The sequence below is a fragment of the Phascolarctos cinereus genome, unplaced genomic scaffold (assembly GCF_003287225.1).
Source record: "Phascolarctos cinereus isolate Bilbo 61053 unplaced genomic scaffold, phaCin_HiC Scaffold_9;HRSCAF=440, whole genome shotgun sequence".
In the NCBI taxonomy this organism is placed as follows: domain Eukaryota; kingdom Metazoa; phylum Chordata; class Mammalia; order Diprotodontia; family Phascolarctidae; genus Phascolarctos; species Phascolarctos cinereus.
The window spans coordinates 263076318-263097306 of NW_027556402.1; the positions used below are offsets into that span (position 1 = coordinate 263076318).

At 56.8% G+C, this 20989-nt stretch overlaps 1 protein-coding gene across 1 annotated transcript in view; it reads right to left on the reverse strand.

Moving 5' to 3' along the window:
- The window catches only part of CD81 (CD81 molecule), a 38419-nt gene extending 26974 nt beyond the window's left edge, over window positions 1-11445 (reverse strand). Inside the window, exon 1 of the mRNA XM_020970716.2 lies at window positions 11097-11445. Coding sequence (XP_020826375.1) covers window positions 11097-11162 — 66 coding nt within the window. The 5' untranslated portion in view covers window positions 11163-11445. The remainder of the gene's footprint in view (window positions 1-11096) is intronic.
- Window positions 11446-20989: the final 9544 nt, after the last annotated feature.

A 20989-nucleotide genomic window follows, 5' to 3' on the forward strand; every position in this document is an offset into this window, starting at 1 on the left:
GGTCCTGGTCCCCTGCCAGAATCGAAGATCGTGGGACCTGTTCAGTAGCTCCTGAGTCAGTATCCCTAGGCATACACTGAGCACTTAATTAATGCTTGTCCATTGGCAGCAGGCTCGATGACTCAATGGGAGATGGCAGATGAGGTCAGAGCCTGGCAGGCTCTGGGAGTCCTGGGGCCCGTTCTGGGCATCACTGTTTGCAGAGGGCATCCAGGACAGGGAAGGGCCCCAAGGGCCCCTAAGGAGACGGGCTGAAGGGCATGGGAATGGCATCCTGGAGAAAGGAGGCCGAGCATTGGAGGCGACCCTCCCGGTCCCCAAGCCTCCAAAAGCTGCCATGCTCGGGAGGCACAGACTGAAGAGCAAAGGGGTCTATGCCAGGCGGGCTGCCGGAGCCTGGACGCTAGCCCAAGTGGAAGGGGATGAACTTCCCCGTCCCTGGAGGTCTGCAAGCAAAGGCTAAGTGCGCTCTCACTCGAGATGCTGGACACGCGCCAGTGGTCCGGGCTCCCTTCCTGTGCAGACATTTGAGATGGCCAGAAGGTTCCCCTTTCAATTACAGCCACCCGGGAGAAATGGTACTCGCCACGCCTGGAGGACGCTAGGGCTGTAACGTACCTGCCCCATCTCACTTGATACTCACTACGAGGCAGAGGCCTCCCTTGCCTGGGATGTCACAAGCGTCAGAAGTCCCTTCCCACTGTGCAGACGGGGCCCCTTCCCCTGCCTTCTGAGGTGAGGAGAGCCTTTTCTCGATGACAGGATGGCAGGCAGGAGGGCCCAGGACCTCTCCCCCTCCTCTGTTCCCCTCTCCCCCTCATACAGAGACAGAGGGGCTTGGAGGAAGGAGCCTGGGGATATCTCTGGTCAGAGGCATCAAGGGAGGCCCAACCTCGGCCCAGAGTCACCAGGTAGGAAAAGGATGGAGGAGCCCCGGCTGTGGCTGGGAAGGAAGAACGTGGCATCCCTTGGGGCGCCGCCATGGAGACTGCCGCTCTGCTGGCAGGGACTTTGGGTGATTCGTTGTGAGATCCAGAGCCGGGAGAGCCAGGTGATGAGGGCAGAGACAATGAGAGACCCAGAGACAGCTAGCCAATCTAGGGCAGAGGCACGCGTCCTCCCACGCCCAAGTGGGCTCTGTCTCTTTCAAAGAGAATTCACTGGGAAAATGTTCCCCTCTGTTCTCAGTCTAAAAGAACATGGCGCACCCATCCCTGGAGGCCCCACTGGCTTCCTGCATCCAACCAGCCGGCGACAGCACCTCCCCCTGAGACCTCCAGCACCAGCTGATATCTTCCCCTCCCTTGCACAGCCCTCATCTCCCCTGGCACGGGGGCTGCATCCTCCCCAGCCCCGCACGCCCGGGACAGGCTCTGAACTCGGGGAGATGGGCCTGCAAGGTCAGAGGTGGCTGGGTGAGGAGCTCTGGAAGGGTCTGGCAGGCCACTGGCCACACCCTGCTTGAGAGGCGCTCCTTCTTATCTTTGGACACCTAGCAGAACCTCCACAGACCCGGGTGAAAGTGAGGTCTGGGTCTCATCCCCATCACAAAGAGCTCCTTAGGGCTACTGGACCCTGGACTATGAGTCATCACTTTGTGAGAGAAGCAGAAGAAGGGGAAGAAGGGGCATTGTGTGTGTTTTTGGGCTCACGTTCATGCGTGTGTGAGTATATGTGACTGTGTGTGAGCACGTGTGTGCATGTGAGTTTGTGTGGGCACACGTGCATACCCATGTATGTGCATGTATGTGTGTGCGCGCCAGCGTGATGGGGCAGGAAGGACGGCCTTGGAAGGGTCTTAGGAAAACCAAGCAGGCACCAAAGCCTCTTTTTCCAGCTTCTCCAGCCAAAGACCTGATTGCTTCCAGGCACAGGCAAGCATCACGGCTTCTCAGGGCTCAGGAACAAGAAATCCCCCAGCAGCGGTGACAAATGGTCACCCAGCCTCTGCTTGAGGGCCTACCATGAGGAGGCACCCACAGAATCCCAAGGCTAGCCCCCTGACTTCAAGGCAGATGCTCAGGGGGGAAGGCCTCCTGGCCCCTGGCCTGCTCCCCACCCACCAGGCACGAGCAGCAGTCAGAGCTCTAGGGAGGAGGAGGCTGAGGAGGGGGGCTTGTCTCATCCTCGAAGACCCAACAAAAACCCTGCCTTCTCCATGAGGCTCCCCCAGATGGCAAGAAATGATCCCTTCTCCTCTGTCCCCGCCTGGGCCCCACATGTGGTCCTGTGGAAGCCCACCCAGCCTAGGGAGCTGGGATACTGGGTTCAGATTCTGCCTCGGACCCTCACTCCCAGTGTCCCAGATAAGCCACACCACCCTCTCAGTTTGGGCAGCTGTGAAATGAGGATTCCACTGGGGGCTCTCTGAGGCCCCTGCCTGTCGACGAGTCTGTGGTGTGGGTTCCCAGGGCTGAGCCTCTTCCCACAGCTGATGCTTTCCCAGGCAGCCCCTCGGCCTTTATACATAAAAGGCTGTTCTCCCAGCTGGGTATTTTTAGCTCCTGTACATGTGAGGGGAGGCAAGAAAGAATAAAGGCACTCACAGAGCCCCTGGGGCTGGCTGTTAATTCTCGACTAGCTCCGTCAGGCCCTTCAGTGTTGAGAGCCTACTACACGCAGAGGAGACGGAGAGAAGGCCTGAGAGCTGAAAGCCAGAGAAAAATACTCATTGAACTGCCTGGCACAGTCTGGGCCCCTGGTTCAGCCTCCTCCTCTCTGGGCCTCGGTTTCTCCAGGTGGAAAACAAGAGGTCTCTCACTATGCTCTTGGGAACGAGATAGGGAGATGGGGAAGGGAAGCAGAAGAGATGAATGTGGAGCTCCTTGGATGGCTGGGACTCGAGTACTAATGAGTCAACGCCAGCTTGGAAGGCCGTCTCCAATGGCGTGCCCTAGGGCGCTCCGACTGGCCCTTTCCTGGATAACATCTTTATCAAAAGCATGCGTGGCCTGTTCATATTTGCGGGTGACATGAAACTAGGTAAACTGCCTTTTAGAGGGAAGAATCAGGACATAAAAGATGGCAGTCCCCCAGGAACTAGAGCATTAGGCCAATCCAATGAAATTCAACAGGCATCAATGTGAAGTTTGGCCCTCGGGTTCAAAAGATCAATTTCACAAGCATGTTTCAATGCGGGGAGAGGTGGGGAGGTGTGGCTGGGCAGCAGTCTGGGTGAAAAGGATCCAGCTGTCTGGATGGGCTGCAAGCTTAAGGTCAGTCAGTATGGCGACGGGGCATGCAAATGAGGCCCTTCAGATCTGGTCAAGGCACAGTGGCCAGGGCTGGCATCAAGCTGAGAAGAATCCTATCCTGGCCGGACCCAAAGCTGGATGCCTGGGCTCAGCCCTGGGAGCCACAGCTGATGAAGGCCACTTGAGGAACTGGAGAGTGTCCAGAGAGAGGATGGGGATGGTAAGCAGGGAATTCCTGTCCAGGGTCTGGCTGGGCTGTATGGCCAGGGAGGTCCCCACCAATAGCGACATTCAGTGAGTAATGCTGCAGTCCCTACCTGGACCGGAGCACTGCATGGCCCTAAGCTTGGGAACCTGCTCGTTCACGACAGTTCCGGTGGTGATGAGGTGCCTGCAGCTCCCCCCCAGATCAGGGGCCCCTCTGTGGTGCCTGATCTTCCTACATCCACAGGAGTGGGGGGTCCTCAGCCCCTCCCATGCGGCATCTCCACGGGGATGGGGTGGGGGGCGGAAGATGACACGCTTCTCACCTTTCCTACAAGAAGGCCTCACCTGTGCCTGCTCAGCTCCATGCTAGATCCAAGGAGGAGGAGGAGGGGACAGAGACAGGCGAAGACTCAGGACAAAGAAGAAACAGGCTGTGGGGTGCCAGAGAGGATCTGAGCAAGGGGCCCCTTCCTGAGCCTTGAAGGAGGGGGAAGAATTCGAGGCAGGTGACCAGGGAGTCATCCAGTCCTGAGCTCTGAGAGGGACCATCCCACAGGGGATGACAACTCCTGGACCTTAAAGGGCATCTGGCCAACTGATTCATTTTACACAAGAGGAAACTGAGGCCCAAGGTCCCATAAGGAGCCCCTCACAAGCTGTGGGCCTCCAAATCCTGGGTTCTTCCTTCCCCCTGGACTCCAAAGCCTCTAAGACATTTCCTTTCAAATGGGTGGGGGGATGAGGGAGGGGGCTGAGAATATATGCATTGCCCTCCCGTTTCTACAGATGAGAAACAGGCCCAGAGATAAGACTAGCATTTGGCTGTGATACCCCAGAGGCCTTCAGGAGGCCCTGAGGGTTTGGGGCTGATGGCAGGCTGGGGAGGGCCAGACAGGACCTGGTACCAATGCCTAGCCTCACAACTTGCCCTCAGGTTTCCTGTCCCTGGAGGCCTCCCTGTGCCCGCCATCATCCCCAGAGGTGAAGGGTTTGATATTTTACCAGGAGGCAGGTGCGGCAGATCCCCGGGAGGGCCCTGAAGCCAAGGGTGATGGCTCACAGCCTCGAGGGGATTGTTCCAGAAGGCCTCCATGGGGCACAGCCTCTCCTCTTGGGGGTCCAGAGCTCAGCAGGACAGAAGGGGAGGGCTTCAAAAATTCCAGCTGTGCTGGAGGCCTGCCCCCACCACAAACACACACACACACACACACACACACACACACACACACACACACACACTGTGCTCTGCTCTCCCCCAAGCCTTGCTCTCTCAGCTTCCTCTGGGAAGCCTCCCTAGACTGACCACCCCAGGCGCACACCATCTTCCCTGGGCACTGCCACCTACTTGGCCAGCTCTCAGACACAGGTCTCAGCTGCCTCCCCACAAGGGGTTTTCTTGCCTCCTCTCTCAGGGGTGGGGACCACTCCCCCAATAGGCCAGCTGCCTCCTCCTACAGACAAAAGGGTGAAACTAGAGAGGAGGCGGGTCCTGAATGAGGGCTGAAAGCCTTCGGGGTACCCTGAGGCCTCTGGGACAGCTGGACAGTGGACAGGACTTCCTTCTCCATTTTTCAGATGCAGAGACTGAGGTCCAGAGAAGAAGAAGGGGCTGGCCCAAGGCCTCACAAGTGATCCAATCAGACTGCCTGTCACAAGCCTGAGAAACATCACTACACCTTCCCAGCCTCCAGTGGCCTCAATACTAATGGGGCCCCAGCACCGGCGATTCTAGGGCAGACATAGCGAGCCTGCCTGTAAAAGAATCGGCCAAGAATTCAGCTCTAGGGCTAGGCCTGATTAGGAGGGGCTCACACCGCTCCCCCCTTCTCCACCCCAGCCAAGCTCCAGCCCTCCCACATCTGGAGCCCCGACCTCATCTACAGCGAGCAGCCGCATCACCAAACAGAGAAGGGACCAGAAAGGCCACAGACATTCATGCCACCATCATTCAGATGGGCAAACTCAGCAGAAGGGAAGGCTCTTGCCCAAGGTCACGCAGTGAGTCAGAAGCGGAGCTGAGATGGGAACCCAGGGCTCTTAAGGCCCAGGCTGGGGCTGTTTCAGACAATGGCTCCTGTCCTGGGCAGTCTCTGCCTCAGTCTCCACATCTGGGAAAGAGGGTAGTGAAATGACTCCACCAGCAGCCCCCCACCATTGGAGGGCTGACAGGGCAGGCCTAGGAAGGAGAATTTAGTGTGAGGAGGAAGAGGGGGCATCCTGGAAGAGGGTGCAGGTAAGAAGGAAAAGCATCTGGGGGGAGTGGGAGGTGCCCCCAGGACAGGGCTCAGGCCCTTTTCTGTGGCCTGGACTCTCTCCCTTTGGCCGTCTGGCCAAGCCAACAGACTCCCTCTGAGAATCAGGTGTTTAAACACGTAGAATAAAACAGAGCATGACCAAGTGAATTCAAATACAGCCACAGAAATATCGAAGAAAGCAGGCTAACGACCCATTTTCCATTTTCAGAGAAGAGCCAGACGCCTCCTCTGAACTGAAGCCCTGCAAACCACTGGGAAAGCCCCGGAAAGTGGGACCAGCTCAGCACCGACCGCGATCTGCAGGAGGCTGGCGCCCGCCCATGTCATAGGCAAGGAAGGCTGCCAGGCGCTGCACACATCTGGGGATGCAGCCACAAGGCACTGCTGACCACGTCTCCTGCTTATCAGACTTTGGGGTTCCCCGCAATAGAAGTAGGGAGAGAAAAGTCCCCTTCCCTTCACTAAAAAAATGAAATGTGCCTTTTAGAAAGGGCGGGCCTCTCGTGGTGCTGCTGACAACGGTGAGAGGGTAGGTCACATGTCCAGGGTCACAGTCAGACTGTGATGGAGAGGCAGAACCCAGGCCTTCTTGGCACCAAGGTTCTCTGCCCACTTTGACATCTTGACTCCAGCCCCCAGAAGGTGCCGGATAAGTGAATTAGGACCCTCCCCACCCCAGCATCTGGAGCTGAAATATCTGGCCCTCCCAGGCATCAGGCTGCCTTCTACCCCCCCCCCTTGTCCTCCAGACCCCTCCAGCTTCCCCCAGGAAGCCCTCATGGCCGACTCAAGACAGTTCAGACCCAGGGCCTCCTCCAAGATCAGACGCCCCGAGGGTTCCAAGCACAAACCGGCTCCTCCAGACCCAGGGGCGGGCAGGAAGATCATGAGATTTCTGTCCACCCTGGCCCAGCTGGACAACCCAGGAAGAAATCGGCTAAGTGGGCCATGGAAATCCCCCGCCCAGTGCATGGGGGCTGGTCAAGGATGGCCCTTCCCCAGCCTCAGGCCTGCAAAAAGACCTCCCACAGAGGGGGAAGGGGGCAAGGGGCTGACTGGGGTCGGATCCCAGGCCCACAATGCCATCTAATTAACCACCATCCTGATGATCAGGCTGGCGGCCTCAGGCCTGGCCCATTGCCACCCAACAGACGGCTCCTTCCCAGGGCATGGGAAGCCTATCTCTGCCAGGGATGGGGGCTCTTAAAGGGCTCCTCAGCCAATGCCAGGGGGTGGCATCGGGGAACTGAGCCCAGGATTCCAGCAGTCAACTCTATCTGGCCTTTCCCCAAGAGGGAGAGGAAAGATGACCCCTCCCCACCCCCCACCCCCACCATGTCCAAGCAAGCCTGAACTGTGCTGGGATGGGGTAGGGCTCTAAGGGATGAGTCAGGAAGAGCCCACCTGTGCCCTGAGCTGGGATGCTGGTAAATCACCTCCACCCCCAGGTCCAGCTGAAGCTCGGAGGACACTCAGCCTCTCACAGGTTTGTCCACACCCTCACTCCACCATGACTCCGTGGAGGGAGGTGGTGGGCAGAGGCGGGACTTTCAGAGATGAGATCCTGATGACTGCAGCCACGACAAAAGGAGAGGAAAGCGGAAATCTGAGGCCGAAAGTCTGCTTGTTTATCGGGGAAGCCACCTGGCCCTTCCTGAGGTCGGCCCCAACAGCCGTCACTCTGCTGGGTCACCCACTCCAATGCCCGGGCAGCCAAGGTGTGGTCCTGGTGACCGTGGCTTCCCGCGGGCTCCCCAGCCACAAGCCCCACCCTGCGGCTCACCACTCCACTTCCCTCCTCCTTACCCAGCCAACTTCAGAGCCCCACTGAGGCACTGGGGAGCGAGTGGGGAGAGAAGAAGCCGGGCCTGGGTCCCATGAGAGGTCCCACACGTGGTGGCCGGAGAAGGAGCTTAAGGCATCACTGTTAATCACCGACCCGGCCCAGAAGGTGGTCGGAGGCATGAGCCCAGGTGGGGCCCATGTTCCCCTGCCCTCAGCTCCCCTTGTACAATGGGGGACTAGCAAGGACTGGAGCCCCAGGTCTGGCTCCCATGATCCCAATCAAAGGCTCTCCCATTCCTGGTGTTCCCTAAGGTCTCCAAGAGAGGAGGAAACTGAGGCCCGAGACCAACCCAAGGGCAATTGACATGGTGTCTGCATGTCACATCCAGGGCATCATGCCCCCTTTCCTCAGCTGTGCCTTCTGGCCAGCTGGACCACCTCATCAAACTGACGGGCAAACCCCAGAGATGCCCAGGGTGCATGTGGCGCCTGATGTAGGCCAAGTGGGGGTTCACTGGCTCCCTCCATACCCAGGACCAGCCTCTTCTGTACTCCAGGGCTCCCCAGGCCAGAAAGTCCCCACAACTTGGGGAGACACCCGTTGTCCAACCCCACGGCTGTTCCTGAGAAGCTTTTGTCTGCCGCACCTTGGCACTTGGAGTTGGGTTAGGGATGAGAACATCCAAAGCGTCCCCACCCCCATTTGGCCATTAGACACTGAGCCTCAAGAGGGGGAAGTGACCTGGAGTCATAGTGTGAGAGGTGGAAGGGAACTAAGATTATCTGGTCCATCTTACAGATAGGGAAACTGAGACCAGAGAGGAGTCACATGGGGAAAGTGGCAAAGTTCACCTCCCACCTCAGGGCCTGCGCCTCCCTCTTGAGTGGTGCAGGCGCCAATCCACCTAGCACCAGCATCAGGGCCGGAATGGAGAAACCTGCATCAGCCACCGGCGTGCCATCCTGCTCCTTACTTTCTGGATGCCCATCTGCCAAATGAGGGCTTTACTGTTTGTGCCCCCCCTCCTTGTACAGGGCAGCTGTCCAAGGGAGAGCAGGGCTAGAGACCAGGTGTCCCTGGGCCAGAGAGGGCTCCCTCCTGGGGACTTCCAGGCACCCATGTCCCATCTCCATCCCGGACCTCCCAAGCCTGCACCACCCAGCTGCCCTGCTCAGCTCAGACACATCAACCCTAAGCTGCCACTTGGAAACCACTTACCCTCCCTGAAAGGGGCATAAAGGGAGAGTCTGGCTGAGAGCCCTCAGCCTGAGGGGGAGGGACCCCCTGGGGCAAGATGCCAGTGTTCCCCCAGGATATCTGAGGAGAAGGGGGGGGACAGGCCTGCAGGCAGAACACACACACATCCTGCTCCCATTGGTTCATCGTTTACTCCAAAATTAAGCAACAGGATCTTAGAATGACAGGAAAACCGAAACAAACCCCCCACCCCAGGAACAGGAACAGAGGTCAACAGAAAGCAAAACTTAAGCAGGAAGAGAGAAAACAAGAGAAAACAAACATAATGCCAGGAAGAGAGAAAACCTGTGGGGCTCCCCACCCCCCTGCCCCCAGGGCAAGCGAAGACACAGCTACCCCCAGGAAGGCAGAGCCCAGGAGAGCAGGGCTGGCTGCAGAGCCCAAGCCCTCAGAGCCTCTTAGATGGAGGGGTTCAAATCCTGCCACTGACATTAGCCTAATGACCTTAATCAAGTCATTTCATTTCTGGGTGCCTTAGTCCTTATGGTTAAAATGTAAGGACTATAGGTGGTAATCTTTCCCTGCCAAGGAAATGAGAGAAAGCAGGCAGGACCTGAGCGCTGTATACCTTAAGGAGCTCCAGAATGGGAAGCCAGCACCGGCAGCCTGGATGTTGTCAGTCCCAAAGTGTGTGTGTGTGTGTGTGTGTGCGTGTGTGTGTGTGTGTGTGTGCACACACCCCACACATACCACACATACCACATACACACTCCTCCCCTCCCCAGACCAGGCTAACCAGACACATGCAGCCAATCACAACAACACACATACATACATACACACACACACACACACACACACACACACACACACACACACTCACACACACACGCACCCTCCCCAGTCAGGCTCCTCCAGCCCCCTTCACTCTTGGAGAAACAAGCAAAGATTACACATAACACACGAGTTCATCAGAGATAAAATTCTGGCAGGCAGGACAAGGCCACAGGAGGGAAAGGTCCCACGTGCCCAGGATGGGCAGGCCTGCTTGTTTGCTTACCCTTAGAACAGAGCTGAAACCCCAAGGGGTCGACCTGCCCCCCAGTCACCTGCCTTGGGTGTCCCCACTTGGCAACCTTCCCTACCTTAGAGGGAATGCACATTTTTTTTGGGGGGGGGGGTCTGTCAGGTCTCTCTGACTCCTCCTTCCCTCCTCCCTCATGGCTTCAGCAAATATTCCCTAAGAGCCTGCTTCTGCCAACTCTCCCCAGCCCTCGGTGTGTAAGAGAGAAAGAGTTCTGGGCCCTGGGGGAGAGCCCACAACAGCAGCAGCGCCCTGAGTGGAAGGTACCCACCCCCAGGGCTGGCAGGGCCCAGGTCTCATGGCTACCTCCTCACACAGGACTTGTCTGGTGCCCATGCCCATACCTATGCCCACTCCCCTGGGGCAACCGTGGAGTCCCTTCCTTGGGAAGGTGCACAAGCCTGCTCTTGCATCCACAATTGACTCCTGCCTGGCTCCAGCCCCTCTGAGTGGGGCCCAGGAGGTGGGGGGGGGACGACGACATGGTGGGCCTAGGCCCTGGTCCTCAAGGAAAGGCCCTAGCAGTGCTGGGAAAAGGGGAGTGAGGAGACTCCACTGGGACTTGGCTCCGTGACAGGGAGGGGGAGTGTTCAAGGTCCCCCTCCCCACCTGCAGCCTGCCTGGCCTTGAGGATGAGTTAGAAGCCTGCTATCTGATGGGGAGTCCCATCTTCTCCTGCTTCCAGGGTCGGAGGCACACACCAGGGACTCCTCCAGTGGGGCCCTAACATAACAGTGAGCTGAGTCTGGGAGAGGCACAGCACCCCTCTTCTGACGGTTGTCCACACACCAAAGTCCCCCGCGGAGACAGCAGCCGGGATTCGGAGGCTCCCCAGCAACAGCTGTGGGCTCTGACCGCTGCGAGGCCTCCCCGCCCACAGACCCCCGCGCCCCCGGCAGCCACAGAAGTCTGGACAGACAGACTGATGGACGGATGGACCAACTGACCGAAGCTCACAGGTGGTTGGACAACTTCACCTCAGGCCGCTGCCTCAACCCCACTCCCAGTCCTTAGGGACGCCCCTCCCTCGGGCTGAACTGCGGGGCGAGGGGAGGGGGGAAAAAGAGGGCCCTTCCCGGGCAAAACACCCCTGGCTGAGGACGCCCGCGGAAGCAGCTCCATTGTCTGTGCCCCCCCATGTCCCCATGTATGTGCCCACGCACACCCTACACACACACACACACACACACACACACACACACACACACACACACACGTACGTACGCGGCGGCGGGTGCAGGGCAGGGACCCTCCCCACGGCCAAGGGCGGCCAGTCGCCCCGTTGGGCCTCCCGGGAGGGCGCAGGCTCTCCCCCAGGCCCTCCGCCCTCCTGATCGCCGCCCCTGGAGCCTGGCCTACCACCCCTCACTCACCCAGAAGACGAAATTGAAGACGAAGAGCAGGTATTTGATGCACTTGGTGCAGCCCTCCACCCCCATGGCTGCGCGGCGGCGGGGACTGTGCTGGTGCGGAGCGAACAAGCTGGGCTGGCTGGGCGCGGCGCGGCCGGACTCACGGACGGCCAGGAGAGGCGAGGGGATCGGGCGCGGATCGGGAGGGGCCCGGGAGCGGATCGGGAGGGGCCCGGGAGCGGATCGGGAGGGGCCCGGGAGCGGATCGGGAGGGGCTCGGGCTGCCTGCGCGGCCTCGCTCGCGTCCCGCACCTCCGCAGACGCCGCTGCCGCTGGCTGAGCTCACTGCTCTGGCTCGGCTCTGCCGGGCGCTCAGTGGCCACCCTCCTCCTCCGCCCCCGCCCCGCCCTCCCGGGACAGGCCCCGCCCCTCCCCCAGCTCTCCGGCGCCCCTCCCCCCGGCCCAGCGGCTCCGTGTCCGGCCTGCGGAGGCCGGGCAGGGGAGAGGGGCCTTTAGCCGGGCATCCGCCTCCCCCCAACCCCGGGCCTGGGGCCGCCCGTGCCCACTGCCCTGAGCGGGACCTTGCCCTCCCTTCCCTTCCCTTCCCCGTGCCGGGCCCAGGACCATCCGGCCCGGTCCCCAGCTGAGCCCTGGGCCAGGTGATGGAGGCTGGAGAAGGAGCCGCGCAGCGCTGTCCAGCCCGGCCGGGGCCGCCCGCGCGCTGGCCGAGATAAGGCCAGGAAACCCCGGCTGCTTCTGCAATCACTGAAGCCCATGGCCGTGCGGCTTCCGATGGCGGGGGGGGGGGCCGGGGTGGGGGTCAGCACCCCGGAGGGGCCGTTCTCCCCGGGGCCCAAGCCCTCACCTTCGGGAGCTCTGCGTGAAAAGCTTAAGGGGTTCTGTCTGCCTGTCTGTCTGTCTTTCTCTGTCACACACACACACAGACACACACTGTCACACACTCAACCCCAATCACCAGCTCCCCCCAGGCCCTGGGTCCCAGGTCATCCTGGAGCAGGGGAGGCTGTTTTGTGATTATTTGCTAGACAATGGAGATACCAAGACAAAGACATTCTATTGGGAAGTGGGAGGGGGCAGGCCAGGACCAAAGCTGGAAATTCCTGGGCTGCCAGGCTCTGGTAATCAAGGGAAAGACAGTCCTTCACCTGGTGATCTCTTCAGCTCACATGGATTTAACCACCAGCTCTTCACTGTTGTTTTTCAGATCTATTTGTCCAGCCCTAACCTCTCTCCTAACATCCTGACTTGCATCTGCAACTGCCTCTTACACATCTCAGAACGGATGTCCCTTAACTCGAACCTGAACCCTAACCCTAAATGCCTAGACCTAAACACAGCAGTGCATCCACTGAGTTGTATCCTTGTACGTCTATGAGAGAGCAGCAAGGGGCAGGGGGAGTGACCCCGGGGGGCTGGCAACTCCTACCCCACAACAACCCTGTCATCAGAGAGATCAGGCACAAATCCAGCCAGGAACAGAGCCAGTGACGCAGAAAACAAACCTTGGCAAACACACAGAAACACGGTACATCTATGAAAGATAGCCACCCAAGACAGACAGAAGCTCCAAGGAGTGAGACCCCCGAAGGGGGAATTCTACCAAAATATTGACCCTCAGAGCCCAGCAGTGAGTGTAAGGAAGCAACTTCATGAAGAAGAGGAGAGAGAGAGAGAGAGAGGGAGGGAGAGAGAGAAGAAAAGAAAAGAAGAGAAGAGAAGGCCTTGTGGTCCCCAAGAGCTGTGAGCTTCTCCTTGGACACACATGTCCCCTACAGACAGGTATTCTTACCTTTGGGCCCACTCCCCTTCCCTCCTTCCCTGGGTGTGCAGGGGGAGAATGTATCCCCTGTTTGGGGGCAATGTTTTACATCAACTGTTTGTACCATACCTCCTCATTAAACACCCTTGCTAAAAGCTAATTGAGCTACTGGCTGATAATTGTTTGGAAGCACACCCCTGAGCGGCAGTACTAGAAATCCCAAACTCTCAGGGTTGCCCGAGGAACACTGAATCCTGAAGGCTCACCAGTGTAAGCAGCCCAAGTGGGTCTGCCACACTGAGGAAAAGAGGAGGATCAAGGGAAAGCTAAGTCCTTCTGCTCTGGTTGGACCAGATAAAAGACAGAGCTGCTCACCTGGGGTTTTTCGGTAGTTCCCACCCCAGCCCCTAAGGAGACTGACCTTTGCCCTGTAAAGAAAGGAACAAAAAAAGCTAGCAGATATTTGATCCCTCAGCTAAGGAGACAGCCCAACATGCACACGGGCCCAGGTCCTAAAGAATGGGCCAGTGATTGGGGAGCCATCGTGGGGTGGAACGTTTGGAGGGTCAAGGACCACAGGAGCGGGGCTGCAGAAGGGCGTGTGCCCCAGTGCCCTCAACAGGGAAGAGAATGAATGGAGCCTGCAACCTGTGGGCCCAGAAATTGGATTTGGATTCCTGGCAGAATTCTAGGACCCATTGAAGAAGCATGTGGAAAAGGCGGCCGGGGAGCACCGGCAGTCGCCATCATGGCCACGCTCGGAAATCTGTGCTGGGAACGGGGAGATGAGGTTCCAGAGCAAGGAGGGGGCTGCGGGTGGCTGGTGGAAAGGTCCTCGTCAAGCCGTCGAGAAAGTGGGTCAGCTTCTTCTTGGGGGAAAGAAGAAGAGGCAAAAACGAGCCCCTCGTGCAGATTCAGTGAATCATCCCCGGTGGGATGGCTGGCCCCAAACAACGTCCACCCACGCTGCCTTGGCAGTTGTCCAACAACCACTTATTAAGTGCCTACTGCATACCAGGCACTTTGCTAACCAAGGGAGAGCCAATGAAAGAGGCAAGAATGCCCCCATCTCTCAGGCAGCTCACAGCCTGTGGCTGTTTTTCCGCTGTCGAAGACGACCAGGACGTCAGGGAGGCCCCGCTGTGACACGCAGGTGAACTGGATTTAAGTGGCTCCTCCAGAGCCATCCGGGTCCAATGGCCAGATATGGATCAGGACAACTGGGACCAGGGTACAGTGGAGACCTTGGCCTTTCCAAGCTGAGGTCTTTAATAGGTGTTGGGTTGACTGAGGCAATGTCCATTGTTAATAAGAAATGAGGCAGAGAATGGCCTCTTTACCTAGTCAAAAAAAAAATCAGTCTGGGAGGGGAAGACCCTCAGGGTTTCTGGCCAAGACAGAAACAATTTGAGTCAGGGGGCACATGATTGCTGCCTTCAAACATCTGAAGGGCTGACCTTGCAAAGATTTATGCTTGTTTGGTCTGACTTCAGAAGTTAGAGCTGAGGGCCATCTCCAGTCACTCAGGCTTATGGGGGAGACAATGCAGCTCTGAAGATGGGGCTCCCATTGGCCCCCACCCCCTTACAGTAATAACAATGCCGGGAAGAAAAATTCAAGCTAGAGCACCAGCCCTGGATTCAGGAGGACCTGAGTTCAAATGCAGCCTCAGGCACATAACACTTACTAGCTGTGTGACCCTGGGCAAGTCATTTAACCCCATTGCTTAGCCAAAAAAAGAAAGAAAAAAATTTCAAAATATCGCATTGCTCCTAATTCCTCCTGTCTTTCTGTCTCCCTGTTTCTGTCTGTCTTTTTCTCTTGGAAAGGTTTCCTGAAGAAGATGGGATTTGATCTGAGTTTTGAAGGAAGCTGAGGAAAGTAGGTTAGAGATGAGGCCTGGAGGACAGCCAGGACAAAGGCCTGGAGATTGGAGATAATGTGACACAGCAGTTAGAAGCTGAATAGAGAGGGATAGCTTCCAGGAGTATGGAGGTGATGGTCCCCGTCCTCTGTCCAGCTAAGACCCCCTCTGCATGTTCTGCTCAGTTCTGGGCTTCCAAGGTCATTCATTGCTGAGTTGAGAGTGTCCCGATGACCAGGGAAGGAGGACTGGTTGAAGGAATGGGCCTAGAGAGGAGAAGATTCAGGGGGACCCGATGGCCATCTTCAAGTACTTGAAGGGAAAGAGGAAGCAGACTTGTCCAGTTTGTCTCCAGAGGACAAGACTGGACTCCGTGAGGGAACGTGTGGGGAGAAGCTTCCTGACAAAGAGAAGGAGCTGCCCCAGCGTGGAAAGGGCTTCCCCCAGGGTGAGCTCCTCTGAGGCTCAACACCGGCCAAGAGCGCTCTGCTCTGTCTGTCAGGAGGAGGATTCCTTCCCCTCGCAGGGTGGGCTGGAAGCCAGTGAGGGTCCTGGCTGCTCTGCGGATCTGTGGCTCCTCGGGTCAAATGAGAGCCCCATTGATTTGAGCATTGATCAGCTTCTCTGTTCTTCCACCAATCCCCGGTGACCAAGATGCTGTGGCTGGGGATACAGTGGACAGAGTGCCAGCTTGGGTTCAAATCTGGACCCAGACACTTCCTAGCTGCAAGAGGGGGGATGAAGGGACACTTAACTTCTGCCTGACTCAGTTTCCTCAACTGTAACCCGAGGATAACGATCGCATCTCCCTCCCAGGCTTGGTTGTTGTGAGGGTGAAATGAGTATTTTAAAGGGCTCTGCAAACTTTGTTTGGGCATTTCAGTTGTGTCCAATGCTCCATGACCATATTTGGGGCTTTCTCGGCAAAGACACTGGAGGGCTTTGCCATTTCCTTCTCCAGCTCAGTTTATAGATGAGGAAACTGAGCAGGGTGAAGTGACTTGCCCAGGGTCACACAGCTAGGAAGTGTCTGAGGCCAGATTTAGACTCAGGTCTTCGTGACTCCGGGCCGGCACTCTATCCACGGTGCGACCTAGCTGCCCCTTTGCACGCTTAGCGCTGTATAAATGATGTTGCTATTTCTTGGCTTGGGGCATTTTCTCTGGCTGTTCCTTGGGCCTGGCCCCCAGACTCTCCTGCCTCATCTCCCTCTCCTGGCTTGGGTGACTCCCTTCGGGTCCGAGGCAGTCTCACTTTCTGCCAAAAGCCTCCCCAGTCTTCCTTGTCCTCCTTAACCAGCCCTTCCTCCTGGGGTTACTCCCCCCATCCATCCAGTCTGTACCATGTCTGTCCAGAGTGGTTTGCAGGCTGTCCCCCCAATAGATGGGGAGCTCCCTGAAGGGAGGGGCTGTGCATAATGCACCTAAGTGTTTAGTCTTTGTTGAGTAGTGACTGCTGGCTCTCGATCAACCTTCTGGAGCTAAGCAGAAGGAGAAGAATCCCTGTTATCTGACAGCCCCAGGATCTAACTGTCAGGCCCCCAAGTCTTCCCTTCTCCAGGGATGCTGTGGGGCTTGGATTCAAGGCAGGACCTTCCAGCTCGCAGGTCTGTGATTTCCAAAAGGGCATGACCACAGGACTCCCCTTTCCTTCCTCTGATAAGCTCCTGCCTGTCTGAGGGCCTCAGAGGGTGGTCACTGTACTTCTGGGAAGCCCCATCACCCTTCTGGCTTGGGCCTGGCTCCTTTTGTCTGCCTCTCCTGGCTCTCTGAAGCTGGTCTGCCAGGTTCACTTTGATCTTCTTGGATGGGGCCCAAGGGTGCAGACTGGGTAGTTGTTTGGGATCCTGGCTCTGTCTTCTGAGTGTTCACTCTCCTAGCCAGCTCAGGGTCATCTGGAGATCAGATAAGGATGCCCTGAGCACCTTGGGAGTCCCAGATAACAAACCACCAGAGAAGGCTGGGCCTGATCCTTGGGGCTACCACTGGGGACAGAAGGCCTTATCGAGGTCTGGTCCTTCAATGAGGTCTTAATCTACTTAAATCTTATCTGTGAAGAGAGCTGGGGAGACTTTTGTATAGCTTTGCTGAAAACTAACCTAGCCGTGTTGTCTGATGGCCCTGAGTGACCAGATGAGGAGCCCTGTGGCCGGAAGGCCACGTGCTCAGTCGGCCATGGCCTGTCCTGGGTACAGGCCCAGCACTTCCCTTCCCACATTCCCAAGGTGCTCATTCTCCATCACTGCTCACATTAGCCCCCTTGGTTCATCCTGGCCAAGGGCTGTGGACCCATCCCAGCCAGCTGACAGCCACCTGGGCATCCTGGGTATTCCCTCCCTCTTGGACATTCCTGTTCTGTCCTGAAGAGTGCTCTTCTTCCCCGGAGTGGCGTCTCTGCCTTGGCTCTCTGCTGTAGTCATGCTGTGGCCAACCTGCGCACCCCAAGCATGGTGCCATCCCATCATGGGCTTCCCTCTTCTCCTAAAAATAACGAGCCGGAAAAATGGCCTCCCATTCTCGGTGGTCACCCCTGCCCCACCAATGGCTGCAGGGTGCCTATGGGGAGTGAAACGACCCAAAACCTTGTGAAATTCACAGCTGCTTCCGGGTGGTGCTCTGGGTGAGCGTTTCTTCCCCCACCATTTGTGGCTTGGCCTCTGTGGGTCCCGGGCCTTGCCTCTCTCTGCCTTGCTCTCTTCCTGCCGCTCATGGTCTTCTCTTGCCCCCTCTGTCCCTCCGTGAACCTCCCTGTTCCTGTGTCTGCCTTGGCTCACAGTTTCTCCTACTCTCCCTCACCTTCTCAAACTTTGGGCTGGGGCTACTGGCTGGGGATACTGTGGCTCCTGCGTCTCCCAGGATGGCAGAGGGTCCCCTCCTGGGTCAAGGGGGCTTGAAATTCATGGAAAAGCCTTCCTTAGTTGGGTGGTCATGGCGACTACCGGGGTACAAAGGCAGAAACCAAAGTGTGAGACATACCAGGAAAGGAGGGGACCCTGAAACACAGAGATAATGTTAGGGAGAGATAGTGACTGAGCCAAAAGAGCAGGCAGACAGGCAGGTTCCCAGGGACCCCACCCTGCCAATGGGGGGCACATGGGAACCCCATCCTGCCAATGGATGGTGCATAGGGCCCCACACTACCAGTGGAGGGTCCAGGGAGACCCCACCCTGCCAATGGGGGGCACATGGGAACCCCATCCTGCCAATGGAGGTTGCATGGGAACCTCATCCTGCCAATGGAGGGTGCACAGGGCCCCACTCTACCAGTGGAGGGCCCAGGGAGACCCCACCCTGTCAATGGGGGGCACATAGGAACCCCATCCTGCCAATGGAGGGCAGACCACAGGCAGTGCCTAAAGACAGCTACATCCCATTCCCCATGAGGCCCAACCATGGGGCAGCCAGGGGGGGAGGGGCCACCAGATTCACAAGGGATCACAAAGTCCAATACGGGCCCATGGTCTGAGATTCCTCACTTGGCTCAAGCGGGCTTGCCTCTTCTTTGCCGCCTCGGGGAGGGTTGAAATACTCCCAATTTGGGGAGGAGGAGCCACCTTCCAGGTGATGGCCCATCTGTAATTCCCAGAGGGATTTCTCAGCACTCCAAAGTGTCCTTCCTCAAAACCATCCTGCTGCCAGCATGCCCTCTGCCCCCCCCATCCAAATGCTGAGCTAAAGAAATGGCTTTCTAAAAGTGGACTCTCAGCAGCAGGAAGCAGGGGGGAAGGTTTTATTTTCATTTCCTTTGGAGGTTTTTGGGTTTTTTTGAGAGATGGACTTTCCAGACATTAGTTGGAAAATAGACAGTAGCAATTTCCCCTGAGGCCCAGACACGGTGGTGGTTGGGGGGACAGAGAGAGGGCACCTGGGCATGCCACCGCAGTCATGCGCTCCTGGGTGGTCAGCAGGCCCCAGATGGCAGTGCCGCCGGACCTGGGGCCATTTCTGTTAAAACCTCTGGGGCCGAGGAGAGGGCCTTCCTGAGAAACTGCCTCAGCCCTGCTCCACCCCACGGGTGATTTTAGATGGACCCTCAGGGTCCGCTGCTGCAGTCGCCAGGCTCCCCGACCCGGGGCCTCTAGAGCAGTCAGAAAGTGTGGCTGGGCCCACCCCCCCGGAACCCCTTGCTCCAGGCTTAGGGGGCTGACAGACAGACAGACAGACAGATCCTGAAGGTAGAGGCAGGGCAGACCTGGCCTGGCCTGGGACCGAATCTGAGGGTGCCCAGCACTCCTGGGAAGGAGGACCACCTTCCTGAGATGGAAAGGTCAGCGCGCGGGGAAACTGAGGACTCTGCTGCCTGTCTGCTGCGTGACCTTAGGCGCATCCTGTCCCTCTCTGGGCTCCCCTGGAAAGCACGCGGCGGAAGCAGCTTGGGTCCGAGGTTCCTCCCTGCTAGAAGCCTGCGTCCCCGGCAGAGCCGAGGACGGAGGGGGCTCCGCCTGGGCCAGCGCTGACCCCGTCCTTCTCAGGCCCCTCGAGGGAGCCCCAGCATCTCCGGCCGCATCCTCCTCTGGGCTCCCCCAGAACAATCTCTGTTTCCAATCAGCGACAAATGGTTTCCGTCTGCTCCTGCCAACACCGGCTTTTGTCGTTGAATTTAAATATTTATATCCACATCCCCATGGTTACTGCTTATGTAAGAGAGAGAGGGAGAGGAGGGAGGTGAAGGGACCAGTCCCAGGGAAGCTGGAAGAGGGGAGGGGATGGGAGGGGAGGGACGGCCACTTGGGGGATCCTGGGCTGAACGCTGGCTGCGCTCCCCAGCTCCCCCACTCCAGCATTCTTCGGGCCTTCCTGGCCCAGCCCTGCTCCCAGTGCCTTCTCCTCCCCTACTGGTCAGAGGGCCTGCGGCTGAGAGGGGCCCCTCCCCCATTTTACAGATGGAGAAACTGAGTGCAAGGAGAGAAAGGCATCTACCCGAGGTCAGACACCTAGCAAGCAGCAGAGCTGGGGGCCAGGCTGTCTGAGCTTGCCTTCTCTTGGGTCAGACGGGCCACCTTCCCCATTTATCAGGTCTGTGGAGGAGGAAAGGCAGGCTTTATGTAATAATAACAATAACAACAACGTTTAGGGAGTGATTGAAGGTCGGCAAAAAACTTTACAAATAATATCTCATCTGCTCCTCACCACAGCCCTGGGATGTAGGAGCTATTGTCATCCCCATTTTATTATCCCTAGTTTCCCCAGAAAACTGAGGCAGACAGAGGTTAAGTGACTCACCCAGGGTCATACAACCAGGAAGTATCTGAGGCAGGATTTGAATTCAGGTCTTCCTGACTCTCAGTCCCATACTCTGTCCACCTAGCTGACTAACTAAATAAAATGCCTTTATTTCTCTCGTTTTATAGGTGAGAGAAAGAGAAGTCACAGGGAGCCGTGGAATTCTGTGAAAAGAATGCCAGTCTTCAAACATAACATTCAGCCAGGCTCTTTCCCTGTGTCTAGCTCTCAACTTCCCCGTCCATAATGCAGTGAGCATTTATTGAGTGCCTACTGTATGCTAGGCACTGTGCTTATGAAAACCTAAACAGTTCCTGCCCCCAAGGAGCTTACACTGTATGGCTGGTGATGGGGAGGGAGTATATAATGAATTAATTTTTAGTTTTCAACATTCACTTTTATAAGATTTTGAGCTCTAAGTGTTTCCTCCTCTCTCTCCTCCCCCCTCCCCAAGACAGCAAGCAATCTGATGTAGACTTTACATATACAATCATATTAAACTTATTTCCACATCACTCATGTTGTGAAAGAAGAATCAGAACAAAAGGGAAAAACCATGAGAAAGAAAAACAAGAGAAAGAAAACAGTCTGCTTCAATCTGCATTCAGACTCCATAGTTCTTTTTCTGGATGTGGACAGCATTTTCCATCATGAGGCCTCTGGAGTTGTCTTAGATCTTTGCATTGCTGAGAAGAGCCAAGTCTATCAAAGTCAGTCATCACACAACATGAAACATACTTTTTTTTTTTACTTTATTTTTCTTGAGGGTTTTTTTTGGGTCTATGTTTTCCTTCACAACATGACTATTATGGAAATATTTTGCATGACTACACGTGTATAACCTATGGCGAATTGCTTGCCTACTCAATGAAGGGGGGTGTGAAGGAAGGGAGGGAGAGAATTTGGAGCTCAAAGTTTTAAAAACAATGTTAAAATTGTTTTTGCATGTAACTGGGGAAAAATAAAACACTAAATAAATTTTTGAAAAAGAAAAAAAGGTAAAAAAGAATATAATTCCTTAAACATTAGAATTTGGCAAGTGGAAGCT